The sequence below is a fragment of the Porites lutea genome, chromosome 3 (assembly GCF_958299795.1).
Source record: "Porites lutea chromosome 3, jaPorLute2.1, whole genome shotgun sequence".
Taxonomy (NCBI): domain Eukaryota; kingdom Metazoa; phylum Cnidaria; class Anthozoa; order Scleractinia; family Poritidae; genus Porites; species Porites lutea.
This window is the reverse complement of record NC_133203.1, coordinates 1,842,735-1,868,553: the sequence shown is the minus strand read 5'-3', so window position 1 is coordinate 1,868,553 and position 25,819 is coordinate 1,842,735. Positions and strand designations below refer to the sequence as shown.

At 36.3% G+C, this 25,819-nt stretch overlaps 2 protein-coding genes across 3 annotated transcripts in view; both read left to right on the top strand.

Moving 5' to 3' along the window:
- LOC140930170 (uncharacterized) overlaps positions 1-1,901 on the top strand; it is a 39,684-nt gene extending 37,783 nt beyond the window's left edge. For both annotated transcript variants that reach the window (XM_073379837.1, XM_073379836.1), the window contains exon 3: positions 538-1,901. In XM_073379837.1, the coding sequence (XP_073235938.1) occupies positions 538-1,522 (985 nt within the window). In that variant the 3' untranslated portion in view covers positions 1,523-1,901. The remainder of the gene's footprint in view (positions 1-537) is intronic.
- A 2,669-nt stretch (positions 1,902-4,570) lies between these two features.
- LOC140930167 (N-chimaerin-like) lies at positions 4,571-20,849 on the top strand. The gene is made up of 16 exons (XM_073379832.1): positions 4,571-4,698; positions 4,796-4,931; positions 5,330-5,386; positions 5,486-5,541; positions 6,582-6,613; positions 7,734-7,847; positions 8,179-8,234; positions 9,657-9,856; positions 13,869-13,943; positions 14,641-14,725; positions 15,531-15,611; positions 16,898-16,990; positions 17,367-17,444; positions 17,904-18,035; positions 18,643-18,748; positions 18,874-20,849. The coding sequence occupies exons 2-16, from the start codon at positions 4,922-4,924 to the stop codon at positions 19,049-19,051; spliced, it is 1,353 nt and encodes a 450-aa protein (XP_073235933.1). The 5' UTR covers positions 4,571-4,698; positions 4,796-4,921; the 3' UTR covers positions 19,052-20,849.
- Positions 20,850-25,819: the final 4,970 nt, after the last annotated feature.

Genomic DNA, 25,819 nt, shown 5'->3' with positions numbered 1-25,819 from the left:
TTGTTAGCGTGCTTACCTATTTTCGATGTACTGATTACATACGCAGTGAGTACGAAGTGCCTACAAAGCGCGCAATAGGCGACGAACTATAGCGCAAGAATGGTTACTGCTTGTCCTCAAGGTACTTCCCAATTCATAGTAAGGAAAGGACAAATAAAAGGCTCGATGAAACAAGAATAAACGAGAATTTCTGTCAATACTCTTTCCTCTCCCTTGTCCGCCATTTTGTATGTTTTGAAAATGACCATCGCCATGGTGATCATGTTATGGTTGGTGACGTAGACCATTGTTTTCGCTTCTTCCAAAACTGGCATACTCCCGAACTGTTTACATACGGGGTGTGCATAGGGCTGAAAGAACGACATTTGAGGAGGAAAAGAGAAAGAAAGATAAAATTGGTAGTTGTTACATCCTTCATAGTCTGTTCCTAAGGCTACGCGTTCAGATAATACTGAATGCAGGCGAAAAATATAGCGAGCGAAAAATGGATGGGAGATTGGGAAGTCATTCTAAACTTTGTTTTCTTTGCTATTACAGATTAAAGCCGCAAGAGACATGTTTTATATGTAGAAGTGGCAGTAGAATTATCTTCGAGGACGATCACAGAGATGTGTCTTCAGAAATTCACTGGCTTCTTCCGGATAACATATGGCTTCATATATTTTCGTATTTGTCATTGCGGGAAAGATTTCAAGCATCATACACTTGCAGGCGTTGGAACAATCTTTGCAAAGATTCATTATTTTGGCGCGAAGTTGACTTCTCATTCTGCAGCTCTCAAAGAGTAACAGATGATACGGTTAGAGCGGTTACGTCATACGCTATAGGAATACAAAGCATTGATTTTTCAGGCGACCAATGCGAGTCAATCACTGACAAGACAATAGGTCACGTGGCGCGTTATTGTCAGCGCTTGCAGAAATTGAACATATCCGGAAGAGAAAGAGTTACAAATCGCGGGCTCAATCTTATTGCCAGGAACTGCACTCTTCTGGAAGAGCTGAACGTCGAGAACTGCGAAGAAATTAGCGACAAAGGAATTAAATCAATCGCCAAGAATTGTCGTCGACTTAAGGTCCTTTCACTTGCGTCTTGTAGCAAAATCAGTGATAAAGGCGTAAGGTTCATCGCTAAGAAGTGCAAAAATCTACAAAGCTTGAACATCGCAGGCTGCGGTGGAATTTCCGATGCGAGTCTCATGACTATTGGTAAACATTGCCATTCATTACGAAATATCAACCTCAAAGACATCACTGGCATCAGCTTTTATGGTATAGAAAGCCTGGTCAGCGGTAACCCTGGAATGACGCATGTGCGTTTAGGGATCGTGGGGGACGCACAGAACACGATGATCGCTTTACAGATTATTGTTAAACACTGCCAAAAACTGCAATTTCTAAGCTTTCAACATTTCCACAAGACTGGCGTTGTTGCAGGAGGAGTACAGAAGATGAATAAGAAAAGGCTTGGTGCTTTCATCAATAGCCTAAATGCATGTGTTTTTTCAAATGAGAACAGATAAAACTAGGAACTGAAAACTGCCGAAAGCGGCAGAAATATAAAAGGCATCTTTAAAACTTCCCGGTCACAGGGATAAATTAATGAGAATTAATTGCTACTCTCTCCTTGGTAAAAATTGCACGGTATGGCACAATTTAGGAGAGAGAAGATGAAATTTCATTTCCCTACAAAGGAATTATTTTCTAAATAGAAAAAAACTTCATAATATTGAAGAAAAATAACAGGGAATTTTAAAAAGACATTATTTTGTGTTGTAAATTTTGCATTATTCTCAGCTAGGATGCAAAGAAACTGTTAATTCAGTCAGATATCGGTAACCTGTCACTAGTCTCTGACTAGGCCATTAGTTTTGAAATTAAAACATGGACGATAAATTTAAATAGTTCAGTTAATAAAACCAATATCGTCTAATAACTTTTATAGCTGCTAAAGTAAACGAAAGAAACTCTACTCATGTTTTATAACACGGGTCACTTGTCAGGTCAATCAAGGGAGATGTCTGTGTGTGCAAGGACAGTGGGTCAGTAACCATTTGCCCGATGGCGTCATTTTACTACAACTACCAGAATCGAACATACATTTTTCGTTTTCCTTTCACATGTAAATTTGCCAGTCTCAGTGAGATTTAAACAACAAAAGCGCTAATTTGCACAAGAAAGCGAAAAACTGAAGCATTTTGATAAAAGAAGTAAAATGACGTCATCCTGGAATTGGCCTATAGAGTACTAAAGTGATGACGTCATAAAAATGGAATTCCTGAATTATGGGTTTTTTCAGGATATTCTGTAAGAAAAATGTCCAAGAGGCGTACTTGCCAAAAATGAGCATTTCGGGGCAACTTGTCTCTGAGATGTTAGCCGGTTATACGCAGAAAACTCCATACAACCCTTCTAATTTTTTGGGGGGGTCGAACCAAAAAAAATTTACAAGGGTTTGTATGGAGTTTTCTAGGCAAAACTGGGCTACGATCTCAGAGACAATTTGCCCCGAAATGCCCATTTTTGGTGAGAAGGCCTCTTGGACATTTTTCTTTCAGAATATCCTGACAAATCCCATAATTTCAGAAATTTCATTTTTATGACGTCACACTTTAGTACTCTATTGGGCATTTTGAGTTTTAGCGAAAGACTGGTTCGATGCTATGGCACATTGCACTATGCCAGCCTCGTTCCCAGTCGTCCTCGGCGATTTTTCGGATGTGACGTCACGGCTGACGTCACCTGTCAAGCTTGTCGGGAAAATTCGCCTAGGACCCTCGGTTCCAAGCCTCCTCTGGCCACTCGGACAGCGCGAACAGGCCTGGGTACGAGGCTGGCACTATGGAACTGTTTTGAGGGCGCTATACTCTTTAATGACTATTATTAATGACTATTACGTCTAGCCTTACAGCCCTCTACCTCAAAATGACCAGTATATGAAAATACTGACAAACATCACGAAATTAGCTTTGTGGAAAAAGCTTGCTAGCTGCTAACGAGTGTAATAGGACATCTATGGCAAGCAGTACTGAGTCGAATGTGAATCGGAATGCAATTCCACATATTATACGTTGTAATATCAGCTGTGCAGTAGTCTTCTGACTTCTCGTTTTTTTCTTATGTTTTTAGATCCAACGTTGACAATCAGCAGGATCTTCGTCCACGGTTTTTGCAGTTAATTTCCTTATCATGCAATTTTGAGGCAGTTTTCCGTCATTGTTAGGCGAAAGCAATTTGATACTTGTTTTGGCTAAAACTCTTTGGCTGCTTTCTCTACCAATCAAGTTTTGGCTCCCCGCACAGGCCGATTTGTTCTAATATCGGACTCAGTTCGTCAGTGTCTGGGACAACCTTTAATGTCGCGCGTCTGACGATTCTGACCCGAAATTCATTGCGATAATTTACTTCCAGACTATTCGTAAGACTGTTGCAGGAGCCTCCTGACTGTCGAGAATTCAACAAAGTTATTCCGAAAATCTTCCGAGGTCACTCACGTTCAGCTATTCTTTAGGCGAAATAGTTCGACGAAAGCGGAAACTTGCAAGTAGAGCAAATACTAAGGCCTATCGTATCGCTTCTCACTGTCTATCAATAAAAAAAAAAATCAAAATATCCTCAGCTCAAATGCCGACTCATCAGTCGGCTATGAAAATTAACGAGAGAAGTTCGAAAGGAGCACAAAGGATGATGGGAAGGAGGAAAGAGGTCTCTGCGGCCCTTTCGTTTTCCTCCTTCCCATCACCTATCGCGCGCTTTAGCTTCAATCACGCTGCTCGTGTTCCGTCCTTTAAGTGCGATCCAAATAGTGACGACTGGACCTTACGAGTCAAGCCCAGATGGGTTCCTTTATTTGGGAGTTCGGGACCCCCAGACCAGTTTTCCTGGTTCTGTCGGTAGCTAGCCTGCGTAGCAGGCGCTTGGAAGTAGTGGGCCCCTCGCGTGTCTCCCTCGCGCGCGCCCGTTCTCTCTTTCGCCCACTACTTCCGACGACTTTTCTCATTTAACAGTGCTTTCATGAAAAGTTCCTTCGCCTCTCATCTTGCTAGAAACAGCGCGCGACAAACAGTAGAGGCGGGAAAATTGAAGCAGCATTGCCAGCAAGTCCATAGCGAAAAACCGTTGAGTAGTGCCGGATCCCTGTTGTAGACCTAATCTCGTACCCAGATCTCCCACGGCCAAGTGAAAACAGAGTGAGATCTGGGTACGAGATTATTGTAGACCTGGATCAGTACGGTAACATTTTTTATAAAATATAAAACGGAAAACTGATCCTTACGGCAAGGCGATGAACAAGTAAACGAAAGAATAAAACAAAACAAAAATCCACAAATTTGCCCAACATTTCGGTTTGAAAGTTTGTTTATGACCCCCCACCTCCCCTCCCCTACCGTTCACTACCAGGACTGTTTTTCGAATGCCTCAAGTCTTTTCAGGCTAGTAAGCTACTCTTCCATGCTTTCCAGACACATCCATAGCCTAATCTGCTTAGCTCAGGGTGCCTGTGTATCATGGACTAAGCTTGGTATGGCTGTGTAAAGATGTACCCACAATTCCTAGATGATTGATTCTGCTGACCAGCCATTGCAGAACAGATGGCTCAAAAAGATGGGCAAGGCGAATACAAATGTAGCATCTTGGAATCAGCTGGCCCCATTTATGTTGATCGCCAAGCTTCTATGATGATTTCACGGTTTATCTGGTAAGCCTGATATACAAGAAAGCACGTTGAACTTCTTTTCTCTCCGATCGGTTTGGCCTGATGCATTGCAATGACTATTTTCTTCATCGAACTATAGGTGGCTTTTTCAGGCTAAAAACATCTCTCTTTGATCGCGATGATGCGAATGTTTTGAGTTACTTCTGATCTGAAAGACTTTGCGACCCCTGTAGTGAAAGCTGAAAGCTTGCTGTTCAAGAAGAAAATGACAGAAGGTAATCAACTGTTTTAAAAAGACCTAGATTCGAAAAGGTTGGCTGCGGGCTACTGTGTTTACTCAGCAAATTTTGGCGCCAGTACGAATCGAAATAATCCCACCGTGTTCACAGATAAATCCCATGCTCTGTATCCGTTTATAAGCAGCTTTTAGATGATGTAGTTCTGAAAGAGTAATCCTTTCGTCAATTCGTCAATAATACGCCTGTCTGAGTGTTTAAACGCACCGTAACGATAAGCCAAAGAAGTGCGCCCAAGTTTCACCTCGATGTGATCATCTGATCACTAAATATTGTTGTTTCCTGAACTTCCTCCGATATAGGATTCGCAAACAAAAATTCAGTCTTTGTTTACTGATATTACATTAACGAGATTTTCCTATCTGAAACTCTTTCAGAATCAACAGAAGGTCGTTTTTACGACACAATTGAACAGCCGCATTGGAAGTCATATCGTAAGTTGTCATTTTCATTCTTTCACTGGCGTTGCCCTCGATCGTCACAGTGACTTTAAAATTAACAGTGTAAAAGCTTAGTTTTAACTTTTTTGATAGTCTACAGGCTACAGCAGAAAGCACCAAAAGCAAGGAGAATCGTTTGTCCCAAGGAGGTAGGAATGTTTTGTTTTCTATCTAATTTATACAAACTTGCATGTTCTTGTTAATGAGAGAGCACATTTTAAATTTCAATATACACCTGTCGTAATTGAATGCAATAGGTTGAATAAAGATTCTTTAAACATAGAGATGTTAAAACAAAATTATAACCGTTGTGAGGGAAATCGGCTTATTGGTCTCATAAAATGCTCTTTTTAATTTGGCGATATTTCGATGAAACAAAGAATCTGAAAGTGTGGTGTTTCAGTAAAATTAAATTGGGGATTATCTTTCCGACCAATAGTTCCTTATAATTCATCTTAATTAGGTTTTATTGATGATTAGATTATCTAACTGCGGCCAATTTTTGTACTATGAAACTGTTTTTTAGTCATGGGCAAGAAAAGGTTAAAAAGAGAAGAGAGAGAAAAAAGCATTTCCTTTTTAAAGATTTTAAGTTATGGTAAAAAAAATACACATACTTATAGGTGACATCACTTATTAGCATTTAGGAAGTTAATCCTATTTTCTTTGTTGTGAGAATAAATTTCTGCTCTTTAATTTGTTATGCTAACCATTAAAATTGATAACCCTTACGCATGTTTATGTCAGAGGAGCAAATTTCTCAACCAAGCCTTGGTTTAAAATTTAAAGTTACGAGGTTTTGCATATTAAAATGAATCCTCAAGGCAGTAGAAGTGAAAAGAATGCTTATGCACAAAGAATGCAAATGTGAAGAATTTTGCTTACAAACGAGGCTTGTTGTAGAAATTTACTCATCTGACAAAGTCAAGCATAAGGGCCATTATCAATTTTACATGGATAACACATGCAAAAATTTTTTATTTTATTTTTTTAAGCATAAATTCATAGCTGTGTTGAGAAAGCAGAAAAAATGAGACCAAGTAGTTTCTTTTATTAAAAATGTATTTTGCCTTATAGGTAATTTTTTTTCTTATAGCTGGAGTATAGTATGACTAGAGTTAGTTGCTCCAAGCAATTTAGGAAGTTATACTGTAGTTGTTTAAAACTTTCTTTGTTCTGTAATGTACAGATACCAAATAAACCTGCCCACTATGGAAAAGAGTAAGTATAATAGTTGGATTATCTTAAAAGTGCAGAAAGTCAAACCAGACACTTGGAAGAAGATTGTCCAAGTACAACATTTTCTGAAAAAAGAAGATTCTATAGTTTTTTTGCTAATGGACCAAATAAATTTCAGGGCTCAACTATGCAACTGTTGAAAACTTTAAAACTGTTTGAAGTTACCTGACCTTTCAGGAAACAGCCCTCAGATTTATGAATGTCATTGGTCCATTTGCAAAAGAACTTGAGAATCTTTTGATTTCAGAAGATGTTATAATTGGACAGTCGTCTTCCAAGTGTCCTGGTTTGAGTGTCTGCACTGTAAATTCCTTGTGTAGTCAACTCTCACTTTCCAGTCACCTCAATGTTACAGACATCCCAATGATATGGAAATCAGCTAAACCCCCAACATTATTTGAGTGAAAGAAACTCTCACCATTACGGAGAGTGTCCACAATTAATAAAGAGTTAACAGTAGCCCTGTCAACACTGTTACTCGCAATGCTAATATTCTCCATGCATTTCAAGGTAAATTTTTCAAGCAAAAATGCTTCCTTTTACATTCCAAATACACCTAGTTGCTCTAGCAATTTACAGGCACAACATTAAAATAATCATTAACAAATAATCACAATGAACATACCTTTACATGGTAAAAAAATTACAATCGGAAGGAGGCAAACCATTTAAGGCAGTAAATGTCATCTGACAAATGCCTCTGAAATGGATGAAATTCTGTGATGTATGTAATATAAATGAAACCTAATACTGTTACCTTTATGGTACATTTCTTCTTGCCTATTTTAACAGACCTTTAATTGATAAATTATTCCTTTTTTTCTAGAGGACATAATTATGACCAAGTAGTACACTCTTAGTTAGATAGACCAGAAAATTTGTCATACATATATGTTGCATGGGGTTGTTATTTTATTTTATGTATACAGATCTTCAGCTTTAAAGCAATAGTCTGTCTGGTCATCCTGTCTGACTTCGGAAATATTTTTATTCAGACTTTGTCCAAATTATGTAAAACTGTTATTTGCAACAAGGTAATGTAAATATTTTGAATTTTGATTTGTGGTAATAAAAAAGTGAATTTTATTATTTCTTTTGGCAGATTTCATGGTTGTATTTCACGTGAAGAAGCTGATGAACTGGTTTCGGAGGCTGATGGCTGTTATCTTGTTAGAGAAAGTCAAAGATCACCAGGAAGTTACACTTTGACAATGAGGTAAAGCTGTATAATATAACCGAATTTCCAATGTGGAGGCATATTTGTGTATGTTGCAGTTAATTTTTTATCTCAGGTAATTGGTGTCTTTCTTTTGTGTTTGGGTGCATGGTAACGAACATGTATGCTTATAAAATTGAAACAAAGGAAAAATGAAAATTACCTGAGTTAAAAAGATAAACTGCAACAGGAACGCTGTGGGATGTTACAAAGACAAACTACAGATCAAGACCCAGCACTCCTTTTCTCTTAGTTTCTTGTGTAATAAGGGAACAAAAATTGAATTCTCAAGCTAACCTTTAACCATTGTTGCTGTCTTTCTTTTTTGAAGATTTGGTGGTGTTTCCAAAAACTTTAGATTATATTATGATGGAATGCATTATGTTGGTAAGTGGTATGTTTGCAAATGTGTCTTAGCCTCTAAATTATCTGTCTTTAATGCTTGTTAACAGAACTAGAATTAGGCAGATGAACAAAAAAGTGTGTCTTGTCTTTTATCATCACGATAAAAGCGGTTGTGAGACTTCCCTTGCAGGTGCTATTTTAAGAATTGTAAGGGAAGTTCTTGAATGTGACCCTTTGTGTGAAACTTATAGTGTGATTGTAGAAACTGAAATAGTCACACAGAATGTAGATGGTACAATCATGTCTAAGTCGAGCCTTTCATTGTGAATGACCCCTTCAAGCCTATTATAGCTTAGTGAAATTGAAGATTAGAGCTTGAAATAATGTTAGAAAAGTGAACGTAATTACAGTACCTGAGTCCTTTGATTTGAAAAAAAGGACTAGCTCAATATAGTGATGATGATTATATGTACAGTGTAGAAATCAAATGTTTTTCATTTGCTGAAGGCATAGAAAATAGCACATGTAGAACTTAAATAGATCTCTTTAAAGGTTTTTTCAAGATTGGTTATTTTTCTTTTTCCACTTTCATAATAGTACATAAAAACTTTTTTACGCTCCAAAATGCTGCATCACTTCAAATTCATATTCAGAATAATGCAATATAACACATCCTTTATCAACAACAAAATTTGTAATTCCCAACTCATTTGGAACATTAGATGAATAAATTTGTTAACAAGTTAACAAGTAATACCCAATCACATCTCGGCAAACCTTTGTTTTTGTACAAACTGTCAACTATTAAAAATTAATGAAACAGAAATATTGCTTAGCAAGAGTTGTTTCATCCATGAGACCTATATTTCCCACCCTCTCTGACTATTATTTTTCCATTATTTGGAATCTTCAGACATGCACTATAACACTGTAAATTTTTAAAGATGTTTCGGCCCTCTTCATGGGTATAAAACTTAAGGAAGGATTGTTATATTCATATCTTAATCATCAGCACATCATTTGACTAATTTGCACCACACAATAGTGTGTAATTTTAAACACTATTTTTACATGCGATGTCTAGATAATTTTATGTAATGAGAATAGGTATTTCTAATACCCCTTTCTTTAAAATTCTTGAAGTTTTGCTTGTACCATCAATGATATTTCGCTGAACTGCCTGCTTCAGTGTATGAGTTCTCTTTTAATTCAATTTTGACCCTTTAAGATAAACTCTGAAGGAAAAAGAAGCAGTAAAAAACTAAAGCTTTTGTTCATAGTTCCCCTCAGGGTGCTGGTTTTTATTTTGCATTTGTGTACAAAGAAGGCTTGCACAGCATGTGTCAGCTTTCTACATAAAAGCCATGCTTGTCTTGATATTGTTTTAGCTTCTACAAAAGTGAAATACACAGGTGTCTTCCCTGTTAATGCAAATCACAGCCAGCTTTCTTTCTCACATTTCAGGGGAAAAACGATTTCAAACCATACAAGATCTTGTTGCAGATGGACTCATCATAATGTACATTGATATGTACGCAAAGGACTATGTTGACACCATGATGATAAGTCCAGCAGTGAAGGCGGGAGAAGAAAAGAATTTGGACACGGATGAAACCAAGGAGAAAGAACCTTTAGATCAACCAGATGCTATGGGAAAAGATCAGGTATTTTCAACAACTAAAATTAGCCAAGCCTTTGTCATCTATTACTTTCCATGTTTACTATGTTCATTATATCCTCCATGCTTATTAAGAGTTAACTATGGCAGATCTGGCAATCAGTCTCAAATATTTGCCCATCATTTTAGATATGTGTACACCGTATTTGCTTTTAGGATAAATCATGCCAAAGTTGAGTTTCTTTGATATTTTGAAATTCCTATGTTTGGCTTAAACTCAGCTTTATCATCACATATGCAAACAAATGTCACTATTCATCTAAAAGTGAAACAAAAAAATCATGATTTTGTGCATTGTATGTCTACATGGATGATTTTTTATCCTGAAATTGTTAGAGGTCTGTAACTGAATCTCAGTAGCTTCAAACAGGTCATTTTAGCAGTAATAGAGTACTGTGATTCCTTCTTTTTGTTTGAAGATAAGGGCTTTATCTAACATGTGTTCCAAGAATATGTAAATTATTCCACAAATGTGTTTAAGAGTAGAAATTTTCAAGATATCTACCTTGAACTTAAATCATTTCTCAACTCTTTTTTTTTGTTAAGTTATGAAGGAATTGAAGAACAATTTTATTATTGAAATTGTATTTCCTGCTTTGTATATACAAAATACTGGACAGTTATACAGTCATGAATGTGCAAGTTCTACAGGTTATAAAGTGCTAAAAAAGTTTTTGTTTTTGTGTTTATTATTGAAATTATTACTTGGTTTATTTAACCTTGGTTTATAGCTATAAAATCAATAAATTGAAACTGAAACCTATAAATGTATGTATTTAACCATAGGACCAACTGATTTCAATTAAATGCTCTTCAAAAAATCTAATTTATAGCTAGTGGATGCAGTTTTGTCAGATTACCTTATTTACATTGTTTACTGTGTACAGCGCTACATTCGTATTCTGAACATAGAACCTAGCTATTACTGTAGTTTATTTGTAAAGTACAAAAATAGAACTGACATGCTGTAAAACAGTACGGTAATGATAATTACTGTAAGTTCTTTAGCTTTCCTTTTTAACAAAAAGGTTGATGAATTGTGATTGATGTCTTGATTGTCTTTCAATCTTGTTTTCAGTCACATTAAGGTGGCTGAACACAGTTTTGCGGGCGGTCAGCAGTAGCGCGTGTTTTAAATTAGACAAACAAACATGGCGGCGAAAAAAGCATTGGTACACAGACGAGGATTTCTCAAAATCTACTCTATAAAATTTTGTGATATTTGGCAAAATTTTTACTTTTATCGTATTTTAAATGATGAGAACTTTAAAATGGAAGTTGAACAGACGAATTTTGTGACACATTTAATAATTACGGTAGAATTATATTATTGATTATCTAAAAACCCCTCTGTTAAAATTTGGTCAAATAAGTTTCAAATGGTAGTGATTAATTATAGTAAGCTGTGTGCGAGTTTATGGGAAAATCTAATGAGAGAATTTTATGTAAACTGAGTAACGGTGAAATTTTAAGGTTGTATTTAACCGTTCACGTTGCCATGGAAACTACGAAAACGTCAAATTTTACCTGTCAGTCAAACTCTTTCATCAGTATATTTTTCATTTGCTAAGTTTCAGCTTGTGAGCTGCAACCTTTCTCCTGCCACAATTTGGCAAATGACCTATACTCAGAAACTGCCAAAACTGTGTTCAGCCACCTTAAACTGACAGTGATTGCTGTACTAAATTTAGTAAAATTTCTTTGCTTAATTTGGTAACTATGTAATCTACTCACCCTTAAAATTACTGGGTTACATACAAGTAAAGTGTATTTGAGGGATTATTTTTTAAATAGTGGATTTTTTCCTTTTAGTCAATTCTTTTTCAGATGTAGACAAATATCCAGGTTGTTTGGATTTCCTGCTAGCCAAACATTACAAAAATGACTGGTCCATACAAAAAGTTGCTGCAGCTGCATCTCCTTCGCGATTTCTTCACATTTGGTGGTTTTTTTATTTCACAAGTTTATTTTGTTGATTGTGCTCTGACGTGAATTTTTTGCAGACTTTAAAAACATGATTCTGTCAAAACATATAATAAAATTCAATTTGCTGGACCTAGACAGACCTTTTGCTTCAGATTTAAAAAATGTAAGAAAAGTTTGGGACTTACTGTACATTACTTGTCAAAATTGATCGAAACAGAATTATCCTTTGTATTCAATTTACTGCCCAGAATGCTCGAAATCGCATTTTAGAGTATTGAAATTCTTAAATTTTCAAGGGGTGCTTGCCCCCAGACTCCTCTAGAAGAACGGGAGTAAAAGCCTCTTTTCAATACAGTCGGTTACCTTTTTTCAAACCTGCTGGCTACTTCAATTTTTATTGAAACCCCTGAACAAGCATCTAATTTCTCCTTAAGATAACATGCTTAATCAAACATACCCTTCTGTAAGTTTTCTGAGAAAATAATTTTTATACACTGTTGGAAAATGTGTGTTTGAGAACCGAAAAAGTGGGAGAGACAGTGTGATAAAACCTCAGTTCCCACGCTGTGTCCAAAAATACCTTCAGTAATGTTAAATATTTGATTATGTGGTGTTTTATTTGGTGTAAGTCAATTTATTATAATCCGCATTACTTTTCTTTTTATTCAGCTATGAATAAGATATACTCGTGAATTATTAATCTATGAAAGAATTATTTTGCTTTTGAAATTTCTTATCGTAGCTTTGAACATAGCCTTTAAACGTTCTCTTAGCTGAAAATTTTGTATAACATTCTTTGTACCAGTTTTTTTAAGAGCTACATGTTCACCAACAAAAATTATTGTTGGGAAGGTGCTTTCATGGACTGCGCCATGATGTTCTGTTCAACCTTCTGGCCAGTTGTGGTAATGTGATTTTACTAATGTTAGGATCAGAAAGAATAATAATATTTTTGTCTTTTCTGTTGAAAGTAGCGTAACTCAACATCATCTTTGCTTGTTTGTATTATCATAATCTGTATTGTGATGTGACGTTTAAGTTCTGACTAGCATTCCAGTTGTAGGTATAGTGATGCTCAGTTGAAGTTAATAGTCTCTTGCATCTTGATCTTTAGTGTTTTTTGAGATCAATTCTCTGTTCAAGTTTTAAATGTAGGTCGAAGATACTAAACAAGTTGAACTTCCACCACTCAATAAAACAGGTTAAAGATTAGGTGGCATTTTCAAACATTATACCATACAGAAAAAATCCAAGAGTCAACTAAAGTGCCTTCTAATACCAGCATGTAATGAATGTTGTGTCTGATAATCTGGGCAAGTGAAGTTTTCAGGGGGAGTTCAAATTGCAGAAGAACTGTAATCAATTCTGTTTGTCAAAAATTTTTTAGGGTTAGTTAAATTTGATTCTTTTAAAGCTTCCCTGAAAAGCTGTAAAACTGACTCTCCTTCCACCCTGAATATCTAATGGTTAGAAGAACGTCTTTGGAGACTGTTACAGTGTGATTATGGTACAATGTTACCTACTCCCCTTCTTATAGTGGGAGTCTCGCACCTGACGATCATGAAAAATATATTATAAAGTCAAAACTGGAACTTAGACATGAAAAGAAAGTTCCATGTGATTTTATAAGGGAAAGCACTAGGTTTGACAACCTCAGAATATATTTTTTAAAATCTTTAGTACATGTTCAGAAATGCTGTGATGAGATCAGATGTTTTCAGGTCCTCTTTGAGAAATCTTGGCACTCTCAGTACAGAAAACTTTTGTCACCCCCTTCCCCTCACCAAAAAGTTAGCAGTTAGTAGATTAAGGCATCTTTGTTAATTTGCAGTTTACCAACAAGCAAGTAAAGCTTGTTACCTCTTCACAGTGTAATTAATATTAGTAACTTTACCATCAGATTCAATGCAGCATCTTGCTCTCCAGTGAAGCCTACTTATTTTTTTTTTACTTTAGTTGCACTCTTAATCAATCAATCAATCAATCATTTATTTTAACACGTTTCGTCAAAGAGCTAAAAAAACTCATTCAAAATACGAACGTGTAATAACCATTTTTGCTTTTGCTTTTAGGGAGATCAAAAATTTAACGTTGGCAAGCGACAGAGTGTGAAACCTTCAGCATATAAGAAAAGTCACAACTTCAAGGTAAGTGCAGAAATACTAGGGGTAACCACTGAAGTCATTTTGGCAATTAACCCTGTAAGTCCCAATAGTGACCAACATTAATTTTCTCCTAACAACATCCATACATTGTCAAGAGATTAAGTTATGAGAATTAGTAAAATGATCACCAAGAGAAAATGCTTTGATCTTTTATCAAATTCTCTCAACTCATTCTTTAAGGAAATATATAGAGATCAGTTTGGAGAATTTGTATGTGGATATTGGGGCTTAAAGGGTTAATAATGGTAACAGGACTGAGTGGAGTCCAATTTGGTCTGTAATCATATGAGTGCTGAACATAATCGGACAGGTATATTTAACCTTATTTCATCCAGCATGAGGCTTGCTTTTATGACTAATAAGATAAATTTTAATTCTACTGTAATTTGAAGTCAATTTTCAACTGTTTCCGTATTTTTTCTGATTAAAAAATGTGCTTGTTCCACGGATAAGTCATGTCAAAGGTTTACATGTCCGAACTAAGTTTCTACCTGTCCCAGATGATCGGACATAGGTTTTGGGGCACCCTGCAGCTCATAGCTGTATTGCTTGGCTATCATGGTAGCAGTCTCCATTGTAGGAACTGTTTGCCAGTACAAATTGTAAGTGCATTGTGTTTAGGTTGTAAGTGATTAGTTTCCATACAGTTTTGACTCTGTTCCGTTATTAAATCTACTAGATGAACACTTTCCGAGGACCGCACTGGTGCGACCATTGTCGAAACTTTTTATGGGGACTAATTATGCAAGGAGTCAAGTGCCAAGGTTAGTATTACACACCACAGAAATGCAATACACCAACTGCTGCACATTAAATTAATTATATAAATTTTATATAATTTTGTTCGTGAGCAGAATATAGCCTAGAACTCATCTTCCACTAATTAAGATACCACAGATGATGAATATATACAAACGTGGTAGCCTGTGTTGCTGGACAATCTTGGATAAAATTTATGAAAGTACAGCGCTCCAAGCTCATTTTTTCAATGTCGCCTTTTGGCGACCTTCATTTTTAAAATGGTCGCCAATGGAAAATTTCGGTCGCCAAAAATTGTCGTTTCATTAACGCAAGACACTTCATGCTACTTACATGAGGGAGCTACCACCTGAGTTTTCAAAATGGCCGCTCAATGAATTCGAAGCTGCGATACGCAGATCCTTATGCCAGAACTGTACACATGTCTTGCCATGCAAGAGGAACAGATTCATCATTGAATTTACACAGAAGAAAAGCTTGGTAATATTTCTTTAATTTAACGATGATTCAGTTAAAAAGCGATAAAACGTGAAGTCAACTTTATTCTTTTGAGCTTATATCCTTTGGTCGCCAAATGGCGACTTTCGCCGATAATTCAGTCGTCAATTTTTTTTTTCACTCGCCATGGCGACCAAAATGGTCGCAGCTTGGAGCGCTGAAGTAGTATCAAGGATGACATCTGTTGTATTAATAATTTATTTTTCGATTACCTAGACCGTTGTTCTTTTAGATTGTTTTCACTGGATCACCTAAGTGCAGATAATCAAGGTTCAACTGTTTTTTTATCTTAACTATTGTATTTTGTTATAGATTGTGGATTTAATGCACATAAACAGTGCAGTTCTGTCATCCCACCCAACTGTCAACCTGACAAGAAATATATCAGAAGAGGTAATTTTAATATTCAGTCACAAACTGAGAACTTTGAGAACTCATATTATTTTGGCATGGTCCAGGGCTCAAAATAATGGCTGGTCAACAGACAATGTCTAGACTGATTGGGGAGTTGACCAGGCAACCTTTCATCTTGCCAGTCATGTTGACCGGTCGCATTCGATTGTATTAAAAATGAAATAAATTAAAATTTCTATGCTGTTCAATCAGTGTGTAGCAGGTTGCTGTGTATTGTAGATTTTTGATCTTAAATCCTGAGTAAAATGCAACTACAACTGTTGTTTACAGTCCGCACATTGAAACAGACATTGGGGTTCACACACTTCTGGTCACAAAATTAACAATATTTTCACTTTTATCAGTCAAGCAATGACTTTTAAAATTTTTGGAAATATATAATGCCAGTTTTGGTTCATAGGCCCTTGTTTTAGGAGTTATTTATCTCATAAATTTGACCAGCCAGAAAGGATATGTGACCAAGCTAAAATGAATTAGGCTCATCATCATGTCCAGCGACTCTCCAGAAATTATTTTGAGCCCTGTGGTCACTGTACCATAGCAGTGCATCATGAAAAAAGCTTGGTTCCTGTGTTTTTCAAGGTCTAAAGCTGTTGATCACCTATTTGGTAAAGTTAAGTCTGGAAAAATAAATTATTGTTTTAGAAGGAAGCCTGCAAAGAGTCTTGAACTATGGATCCAAAAATCTGTACGAAACCTGACTAAGTGAACAAGTGTACCAAGAATTTATAGAGCAAGTAACGGTTTTTGCCTTAACATATACTACACTTTCATTAATATAGACCCTGATATAGACGCTGGTTTCAACTAGTAAAGTATTTTGTTGTTTACTGATTCAATAGAATACAAATATAGCTTAACTTACTCTTGCGTGGGTGTAGATAAGGTTCCGAGCTTATTTGCGATAAAGAACAGAAATTTAACCCAATGAAAAAAGAAATTGGAAACGATCCCACTTGTGTCTGTGTGCCTTACTCTTTTCAAAATTATGGCAGTATCTGTTGTTTTGGATTCCTCTTAAATAAAATTGATGAAGAGATGGGAGGAGAAGAGCCAACAGATTAACATAACCACCCAAAGACAAAACTGAGACGAGGTATTAATCACAGCAGCATGTTCTTGAATTATAAAGTATTTTGTGGAAACCCTAATAGCCTGGAGCCAGGTTTGAACTGATGACTGGCCACTCCTCGACAAATGTTCTCGTACATCAGCCAACTAAGTTCAGAAGTTAGTGATTAATAAATTGTCTGTCTTTATCGCAGTGTTTGGTGTTGACCTGACAACACTTGTCAAGCTACACAACACCAAGAGGCCATTTGTTGTGGAAGCCTGTGTCAAAGAGGTGGAGAGCAGAGGTTTGATTTAGCCTTTGCGTATGTGTAGCACTTAATATGATGTTTCTTTTTTAGCTGCCCTAACTCTCAGTTTTAAAAGTAATATGCTCTAAGTGCTTGTGATTGGTCAATACACCTTTTTGCTTGTCTTTTTTAACACATTCATCCCCAATGGTAGACAAAGCAATTCTTTGTGTAAAAAAATTGTGGTGAAAAACTAAAATTAAAGTAACAGTTTGCAAAAGTTAACTAGTACCAAAGAGGTTTCATATGAATCGTATCACCGAGGATATCACCTAAGGGTTAGCCTGAATGCCCATTTGGAACAGTAAAGATTTCATTGGTAATTATAAATCTTCGTTAAATTATCATTTTTTCCTAATTTTCAACTTAACAGGTTTAGACAGTGAGGGAATTTACAGGATTTCAGGATTTGCTGATGATATTGAATCACTGAAGAATTCTTTTGACAAAGGTAAAGTACAAGTGATCGTGTTTAAAACTGTAAGTTATCCCAACCATTACCGATATAACAGCCAATTATTTTGCTAATCAAGACTAGCATTTTGAATTAAAGATCTGCATAATACTGAAAGAAGTTAAGATTCATTGTTATTTAAGAATGACAAAATTTCTGCTTTTTGTCCTAAAATTATTATTTTGCGAAAGCGAAATTAAAGGAAAACTTGGCATAATCTATACAATTTTATTAACACATTCTCATAGCTGTGTTTAAAAAATGATTTTTCATTCTCCCTCATCAAGTTCCTTCAACTGAAACATAATTTATTTTCCTTATAATTTGGATGCGGCAAGAAAAACAGAAACAAAAGACTGTCATCAAGAGCAAATTCAAGTTGGGGAGCTTGTTTCAGGTTGAACAAACCCTATTCTAAATATAATTGATCCGCATTTTTTTGTTGTTTTTTCTCAGATGGAGAGATTGTGGACCTGAGTGCGTATGACGACATAAACATTATTTGTGGCACCTTGAAGCAGTATTTTCGCATGCTTCCGATTCCAGTCATCACATTTGAACTGTACAACAAATTTATAGATGCAGGAAGTAAGTACAGTCAAGTTGGTGAGAAAGATTCTGTCATGTAATTCAAAAGTTTTAGTGCAGCAGTGATTTTGTTCGTGAAAAATCATGAGTCCCTAGTCTCAGTTCAAAAACATGAGTCCCTGAGTCACCACACTGTTAATCTAAAGACAGTTCGCTCCAAAACTCTGTATTACAGTTTATTGAAATAAAAATACACTCCTTCTATTGTCAAGAACAACAAAGACTGAAAGAAATATGCACTGTTAAACAACAGCCACAAAAACAGCCACAGAAATCACACAAACAGAATATTCTACAAAAACATGGTCAGATCGGTCAATTGATCTTTACATCCTTTGGGACGCATACCACAAATTATTTTGTATCTTTGAGAATTTTTATGCGTCAGGGCCACAGGACACAGAGGTAACAAAATCACTGGTACAGTCAAGTCTCTGTAGATGGTGGACACCACCGAAATTTGCACCTTGATCCATTTTAGGCAGAGAAAGAAAGAGGCATTTGTATTCACCTTGGCTCTTGGAAATAGCTAAGTCCCCTAAACGTGGAAGTTACATGCACTTGTGCCTTGCTTGGGGTCTACTCATCAAGTATCTTTTTGTTTCAGAAATTTCCAGTAAATATGAAAAGGTAGAAGCACTCTCAAAAGCTCTTCTAGAACTTCCACCCTCCCATTACGAAACACTTAAGTATCTTTTGGGTCATCTATACAGGTAAGCTAACAGTAGTATTAATGGACATGCTCCAAATTACAAATTTGTGAATGAAAGCTCTGTATTAATTGCGTAAATGGACGGTTCACTAGAAATAACTATTAATTTATTTTACTTGTTAACAGAGTTGCAAAACGTAAAAGTGAAAACATGATGAATGAGGAAAACCTCTCAATTGTCTTTGGACCAACACTAATGAGGGCACCGGAGTCTGACTCGCTCAATGTTCTAACCGAAATGAAGTGTCAAAGACTGGTAATAGAAAGCCTTATTTCTTGTCAAGATGTCCTGTTTGAAAGCTAGCCATGATCAAATCACTCTTACAGGCCTCCAGTTGTTCAAAAGGTAGATAACTCTATCCACTGGATAAATTCCTGTCCAGTGGATAATGCAATTGGCAAATCCCTAATACTTATCCATTGGAAAGTGATTTATCTGGTGGATAGCACCATCCAGCTTTTGAACACCTGCAGCCTGGTTAATAAATCTTGTCATAGATAGTAGTCACAATTTTAATAAGTTTGCTCTTTCCTATCTCCTTGCCCTAAGTCCTAGTACTATTTTGTTCAAGATGACTAGGGTACATACATCAGGTCAATTTGATCTTCGTCATGATTCGTTTGGTTGGTCACGGTGAAACCATGCATGACCTGTAGCAGCAGTAGAGTGCTTCTTATGTGCTCAAATCCGATCTCCCTCTCTGGTTCTTCTATGATTCATTCCCTGGCTGCAAGGGAGAAATTGTGCTTGGGTTAGGGCAAGGAAGTGGCGAGCACTTGAGGCGTGAACATTTTCAAAAATAGCCTGGTTGTTCAAAGGTTGGATAGCGGTATGTGAATCATCCAGTGGATAAATAGTAGGAACCAATGTTATCTTCTGTGATTTATCTGATGGATATCATTATCCATCTTCTGAACTACTGGGTCATGAATTTAAACTTTTCTAAAGCCAATGCTCAAAGCGTTTATGACTAAAGCTAACTGATTGTATTCAACAAGTATTCCTTTAATTTGAAACAAAGATATTGTTATTTAACCAATTTTAGTCTTCTTAAAATCTCGCTGTTGAATTTTAAATTTCAGTTCATCCAAATATTGGACCCATGTGGGCAAATCGTGCCTTTTAGTGCATGTACAGTTTTAAGAAATTTTACTGAAGTGAATATTGTTTTCAAATAGAAAACAAAATAATAAATGTAAATCATTCAATAACTATCCATTTTTATATTTGTTTGTGTTTTTTTTTGACATGTTTTGAAAAAATATCTATGCATTTTAAGTAAAGTGGAACAACAAGACAACAAACCACCAAGGTCATTGACTGCCCCCTCAAAATACGTCCTGCATCTTTCTTTTCCAGAGCAATTTTATCAGGTGGTAAGCTCTCTTTCAGCCGTTGAAATTGGTCGAGATCAGTCTCTAGGGTGAATTTGCTTGAGAACATCATGTGACATACATTAGGAAAACAAAACCAGCAGGCTAAATAGGTCTGTTGGGATTCCACTTTACTTTTAAGTTGGGTGTCCTGTGTGAAAGTTCTATGTTAAATACATCTTCTTGCTCCAGACAACTCTTTCAAGGCTTTGCTTTAATAATTATTATTTAGAGCCCACAAAGTGTCAAACTGTGAAACATAGGATGCCCACCACGTAAAATTTTTTTTAAAATGTTGAGTCTTGAACGTCTTAAAAGTATAAAGAAATTAAGGAATTTTTAAAAGAAACCCTGACCCTGGATTTCTCGTCTGTTGTTACGAGACAATACATTGTAGCTTTGGAAGGATGTTTTCATAAAGGATGCTTCCCCAAATACGAAATTTATTACACCAGTTCTGTTTGATACTGGTATTTTAATCTTATATTTTAAAACTCTGTCACCTGTCTCGTTTGTTAAAAAATTTGTTATATTTTCAGAGAAAATATTGGTAGAAGTGAAGAAAATAATTATTACAGACATTGCGTTGAACTAAATAGGTAAATCATTGTAATAAAGGTTTACTACTTCTTATCTTTTGGGGCTCTTGTTGTACAACTTACTAATTCTAAACTCAAAGAGTTGGGGCATTAAAGCCAAAGCCATATTTTTCATATACAGTTGAAGCTCTCGCAAGCAACCACCTCAGAAATTCAAAGTAGTGGTTGTAACTAGAGCTGGTCCTTTACGAGAATGAGCTCTCGCAAGTGACTGCATGGTAAAACAATAGGGGTTGGTTGCTTACGAGAACTGCAGAAACCTATTAATAGTTCATAAAGAAAAAACAAACGAAATTTATGTTTAATGATTGTCTTAAAGGTTCAAGTTTATTTTGCACTATTCAAGTTGATACAGTATAAGATGGCTTACAGAATCAGTAGGTTAACAAATAATGAAAAATAAATATAATATACAAGTTTGTTGATATGTGCACAGTGACCAAAGTAGCCGAAGCTTTCGTGTTTCGGGTTTTCGTATTATATCTGATATACACATGGCTAAACTTTACGTCCAATTTTTTAGACCATTAGCGCAGTGTGCAGTTTCATTAGTGTTGATTTAAATGAATAGGGCTGAGTGGTTGCTTACAAGAGCTTAAAAACAAAGGAAAAGTCCAGTTGGGTAATCCAAAAAGTAGTCGTGGTCGCTTACGAGAGCTTGTCATTACGCAGATCAAACAGGGTTTCTCAAAGTTGGTCGTAACTAGAGCTGGTCGCTTATGACAGTGGTCACAAGGGTAGCTTTTCCTTGAAATATCACGGAATGTTTATTCCATCCACAGGCAGACCATTCAAACTGTTCAGGTATCATGCACGATGTTACGCACATGTGATCTCATACATTTACTGTATTTCATAACGCCCATTCTCAGCTTGATTCACTTGATCAGGAGAATTTCTTTATAAAACACAGAAGTTTGCACCTTTTGAACTTAAATGTTGAAATAATGTAAGATCAATTTACATAGCATACATTTCGGTGTCATGTGTTTTTGTGATGTTTTGAGTCGTTTAAAATGGACACTACCCTCTAATGGTTGAGGGTGTCAGTGTGTTATTCGTCTTTCTTACCCGAGATTAACATTTGGGATCAAAAGGGGAAAACTTCTGTGCATTATGAAGCATTTCTCCCATCACTTGGATCAAGACAAGAGCAGGCAATTCAAAATACAGTAAATGCATGACATCACGACACCTCAAACAGTTGAAATGGTTTGCCTGTGTTCCATCCCAAAATCTCTTCATTAGGGTGGAGAACTTGGCACTGATCAATGGTCGGTAAGAGATGGAGGGAGTCTAAATTGCCTGGCAGGACAGGAGAATAGATGATATCATTGACGAGTTAGGGTGGGGATTTTTCGTACTTGAGATGCCCCTGCCTGGCATTTCGCACTTCGTCATAGAATTCAATTCCTGTTTGAATCAAGGGAATGACATTTTAAACTCGTGTACTAATCAACTGTACAAAAAAAAATTACATGAAAACCAGCTAGGGAATGCAAGGGATAAAAATCTTAAAACTGCATAAAAAGCTATTGCTTCACCAAGAAGTGTTGCATTCAAAAAGAAAAACAGATGTTTATAAGAAAAGGTCTGAAGACAACTAACAGGTCTTTTTAATTGGAATAAAACTACTATTAATTTTATGAACTAAAATACATTACCATATTGTAACACAGTTGGAAACTTATTTCAGCATTGAATTATCTCTTGATTTTAGAGAATATAAAAACATCTGTTTTGTGTCAAGACCTTGAACTTAGAATTAGAATGTTACAACTACTTCAGGAAAACCAAGTAATGGAAATAAAAATATCTTTTTAGGTTGTTAGATAAAATGTTTTCGATGCAGTGCAGGTCACCATTAACAGTGCACACTGAAACATTACATCACAATAAATACTTGCAAACACAATCATAATTTACAAAAGCACATTTTAGGTATACTCTTGGTATACTACAATATATTAACTCTACAAGGAAAGAGTTTTTATTGTTTAACAATACACCAATATTGCAAATCCTGATTGAGTCCATGCCCCATGCAAGACAGCATCTCCGTCAAATGATATCTCATCATCGCAAAACTCCCTTGAAAACTTGTCGGTGACACTATATTTTACAGACTGAAGGATGCCACATTTTTCTGCAACAAAGTTACTTGGTTGTCACTGTGTATGTACAATGTCAGTCATGTTTTAACGGGCAGTTTTTCTTTCAGAGTTGGTCTTTCTTAGATCTAGCTTCAATTTTATTCTGAAGTGCCGTGACACCGATCCCAGCCATTATTGATCCTACGACACAGCTTTGAGCAATCACTCGTAATCTCATGAGATATCTGCTGGTTGTCATAGCTGGGCCTCTGTTCTTGTATGCAATAGCTCCCCAGACACATGCTGCCACCGTTCCAGCAATACCTGTCATTATCAACAGAAAACTGGTCAAATAAGGTTTAGAGAGCCTAAGGCAGTGACAACAGAATTGCATAAATGCAGTTGCTCAGTTTCAAAATTCTAGACGGTCCAACCATTTGGGTATGTAAAATTGGGATATTCAGATCATGTATTGGTGACAATTCAGGATTTTCAAGCAAAATCAGGGGAACCCCGACAAAATCAGGATGGTTGGAAATTCTGAAATTCTTGTTGCAACTCCCTGTTATGGATTCTTGTTAGCAAGACAGGGGTCTTTCTGAAGGTATCATCATCACAAAAGAAACAAAGGCACCAAACAAATAGAGTTCCCCTGCGGGCCTTATTGCTTGGTTGTATTGTTCTTGTACGTAATCTGTAAGAAATGAATTCATACAGATTCCACAATTTTTTCTTCAATCCCACCCTATCAAAAAAAACCTGGGATCTAATAGAACATCCTTGAAAACGTGAAATTGCGCATAAGTAAACAATTAACAAATTTGAAAACAGGTCATGATAATAGATAATTAAAAGGTTAAATACAGGCAAAGCCCCCAGGGGGGGGGGGGGGAGACTCTGCATATAAAAGGGGTTGGGATGCTTGTCGGAAATTTTGAATTAAACCCCTAAAGGAGACCCATCTGGGCGTGGCCCAAGCTTAAAACACAGACAAACGAAAACCCCAGGGCAAAGCCAGGAAAGAAAACAACAGCAACAAGTTTTACATGGACCTTCCTTATATAAGCTTGCTTGAAAAATATTCCCTGCCAAACCTGTGGGACAGGTTTCTTTCTCTTACTATGAAACAAACTATTATAACTTAATTAATACAAATTATTTAAATGATTCCAGGCGGAACTCATTGCATCATCTTCCCTTCTTGGAAAATATTCTTTCCGCGTCCATGAACAGTCGCACGCACAGAGTGGCACGCACAGATTTCGTGCACTATTTCTACGACCATCCCATTTTCAGTAAAATCTTACACTTTTCTTTCCAATCGCACGATTTTTTTTACTTTAATTTATAAACTAAGCCGGAATACATTACGTAACGTGTTGTGATCATTTTTTAGTGTTTCTTTCAATGCCGGCTACCATGCGAGCAGAGGCCCTTCGATCTTCCTAGCTAAGAAACACATTTAGTACTAGAAATCCCTATCACTGGGATTGCTGTGATTGAAGATTGCAGAGAGTAAGTAAGCTTGAAAGAGAGCGATATCTCCCGTCTACAAACTGGGACTAGAAATTTTCAGAAATTTTGCATTCGACAGCTAGTACCGAAGAGCGCGTTGACATTTTTTTAAGGTGTCAAAAGATCTTTCCTTGTCACTTTTATAAAGACCACTGAAATGAAAATATAGATTTAAAGAGCTTTAATTTTGGTATTCGTCGACAAAGAAAATTGTAGTTAAGATTGACCAGATGAACCCCGATTTAGTCGATTTAGTACATCACTCACCGATGGGGATAAACGGCGACTGTTTGCTTTTCCTGAGAAATCTGTCCTCCTCTGCTTCTTTCTCAGCCTCAGTCATAAACTCTGCACTCAATTGTTGGACGGTTGGAGCCATTTTTTTCTAGACAATAGTATTTCTGCAAATTTTTAGACGTATACAACGCTTTCTTCGCCTTCGAATGTATTTGAGTTGCACGCAATGCGCGCACTTATTTATAATCCATATTACGCAACATAATTCTGACGTCATATTGATACTGTATTTCTCGATCTGCCGTCTTGAGTGTCACGATTTTCGTTTGAAATATGTGAACTTCAGAATATGAAAAGATATCATAGCTTTTAAGGAATTACCACAGGGTGAAACCCAGAGTGAGTCTTTTTTTTCCCCTTGTTTTTTCTCTCTTTTTTTTTGGCGCTATTTTTTCCACATTACTTCAAAATATTCTGGTGCTCCGTACTGCAACATTTAATAGGATTTTTTTTCCAACCATCGATATTGAATATGTTTCTTTTCCGTTTTTTCTTTTGGAATTTTTAAAATAAATACCGGTAATGATATTAGCAAAATGCAATTTTTTCACTTTCTGGATTTATTGGCTGACATCGACATCAGTCACGTACAACGTTCCAAAATCTCGGCAAAAATTCGTCGACTGTAAGCTATTTTAACAGTGGGCTTGAAAAGCGAGGGCGTACACGCGTATAATGTAAACAGAAGAAAATTGCCTAATAAAAGGTCAATTATATTCATAAACTGTTGGGATTTGATTCAGAAGTCTGCGGCCTTTTCACACTTTGAGGTTTTTTGAGCCTCCCCGCCAGAAAAATATTTCTAATTCTTTTAATTGTGCAACATTTCAGTACCTTTTAACCTTTAACTTTTTCTTTCACATACATATGCATTACAACAACGTGTTTAAAACGACAACAACTGTATTTTTATGGGAAATTAAATAAACTGAAACGCTTTTGCGGACAAGAGAGAAAAATCGCAATTTGAATGACTTGTCTTCTTCAGAATATATAGTCTGTGCTGAGAGTTTTCCCCATCTAGTCGCGGGGTTAAATCATAAATTAATTGAATTTGAGACTAATCTGTAAAACATTGTTGCAATTTGCGCCGTTCTCTTGTATACAATGGTCACTCTCGGTCTCTAAAGGGAGATTTTTTGAAAGGGTCATGTAGCAGTTTCAGGCCCAACCGGAACCGGAAATAGTAAAGCA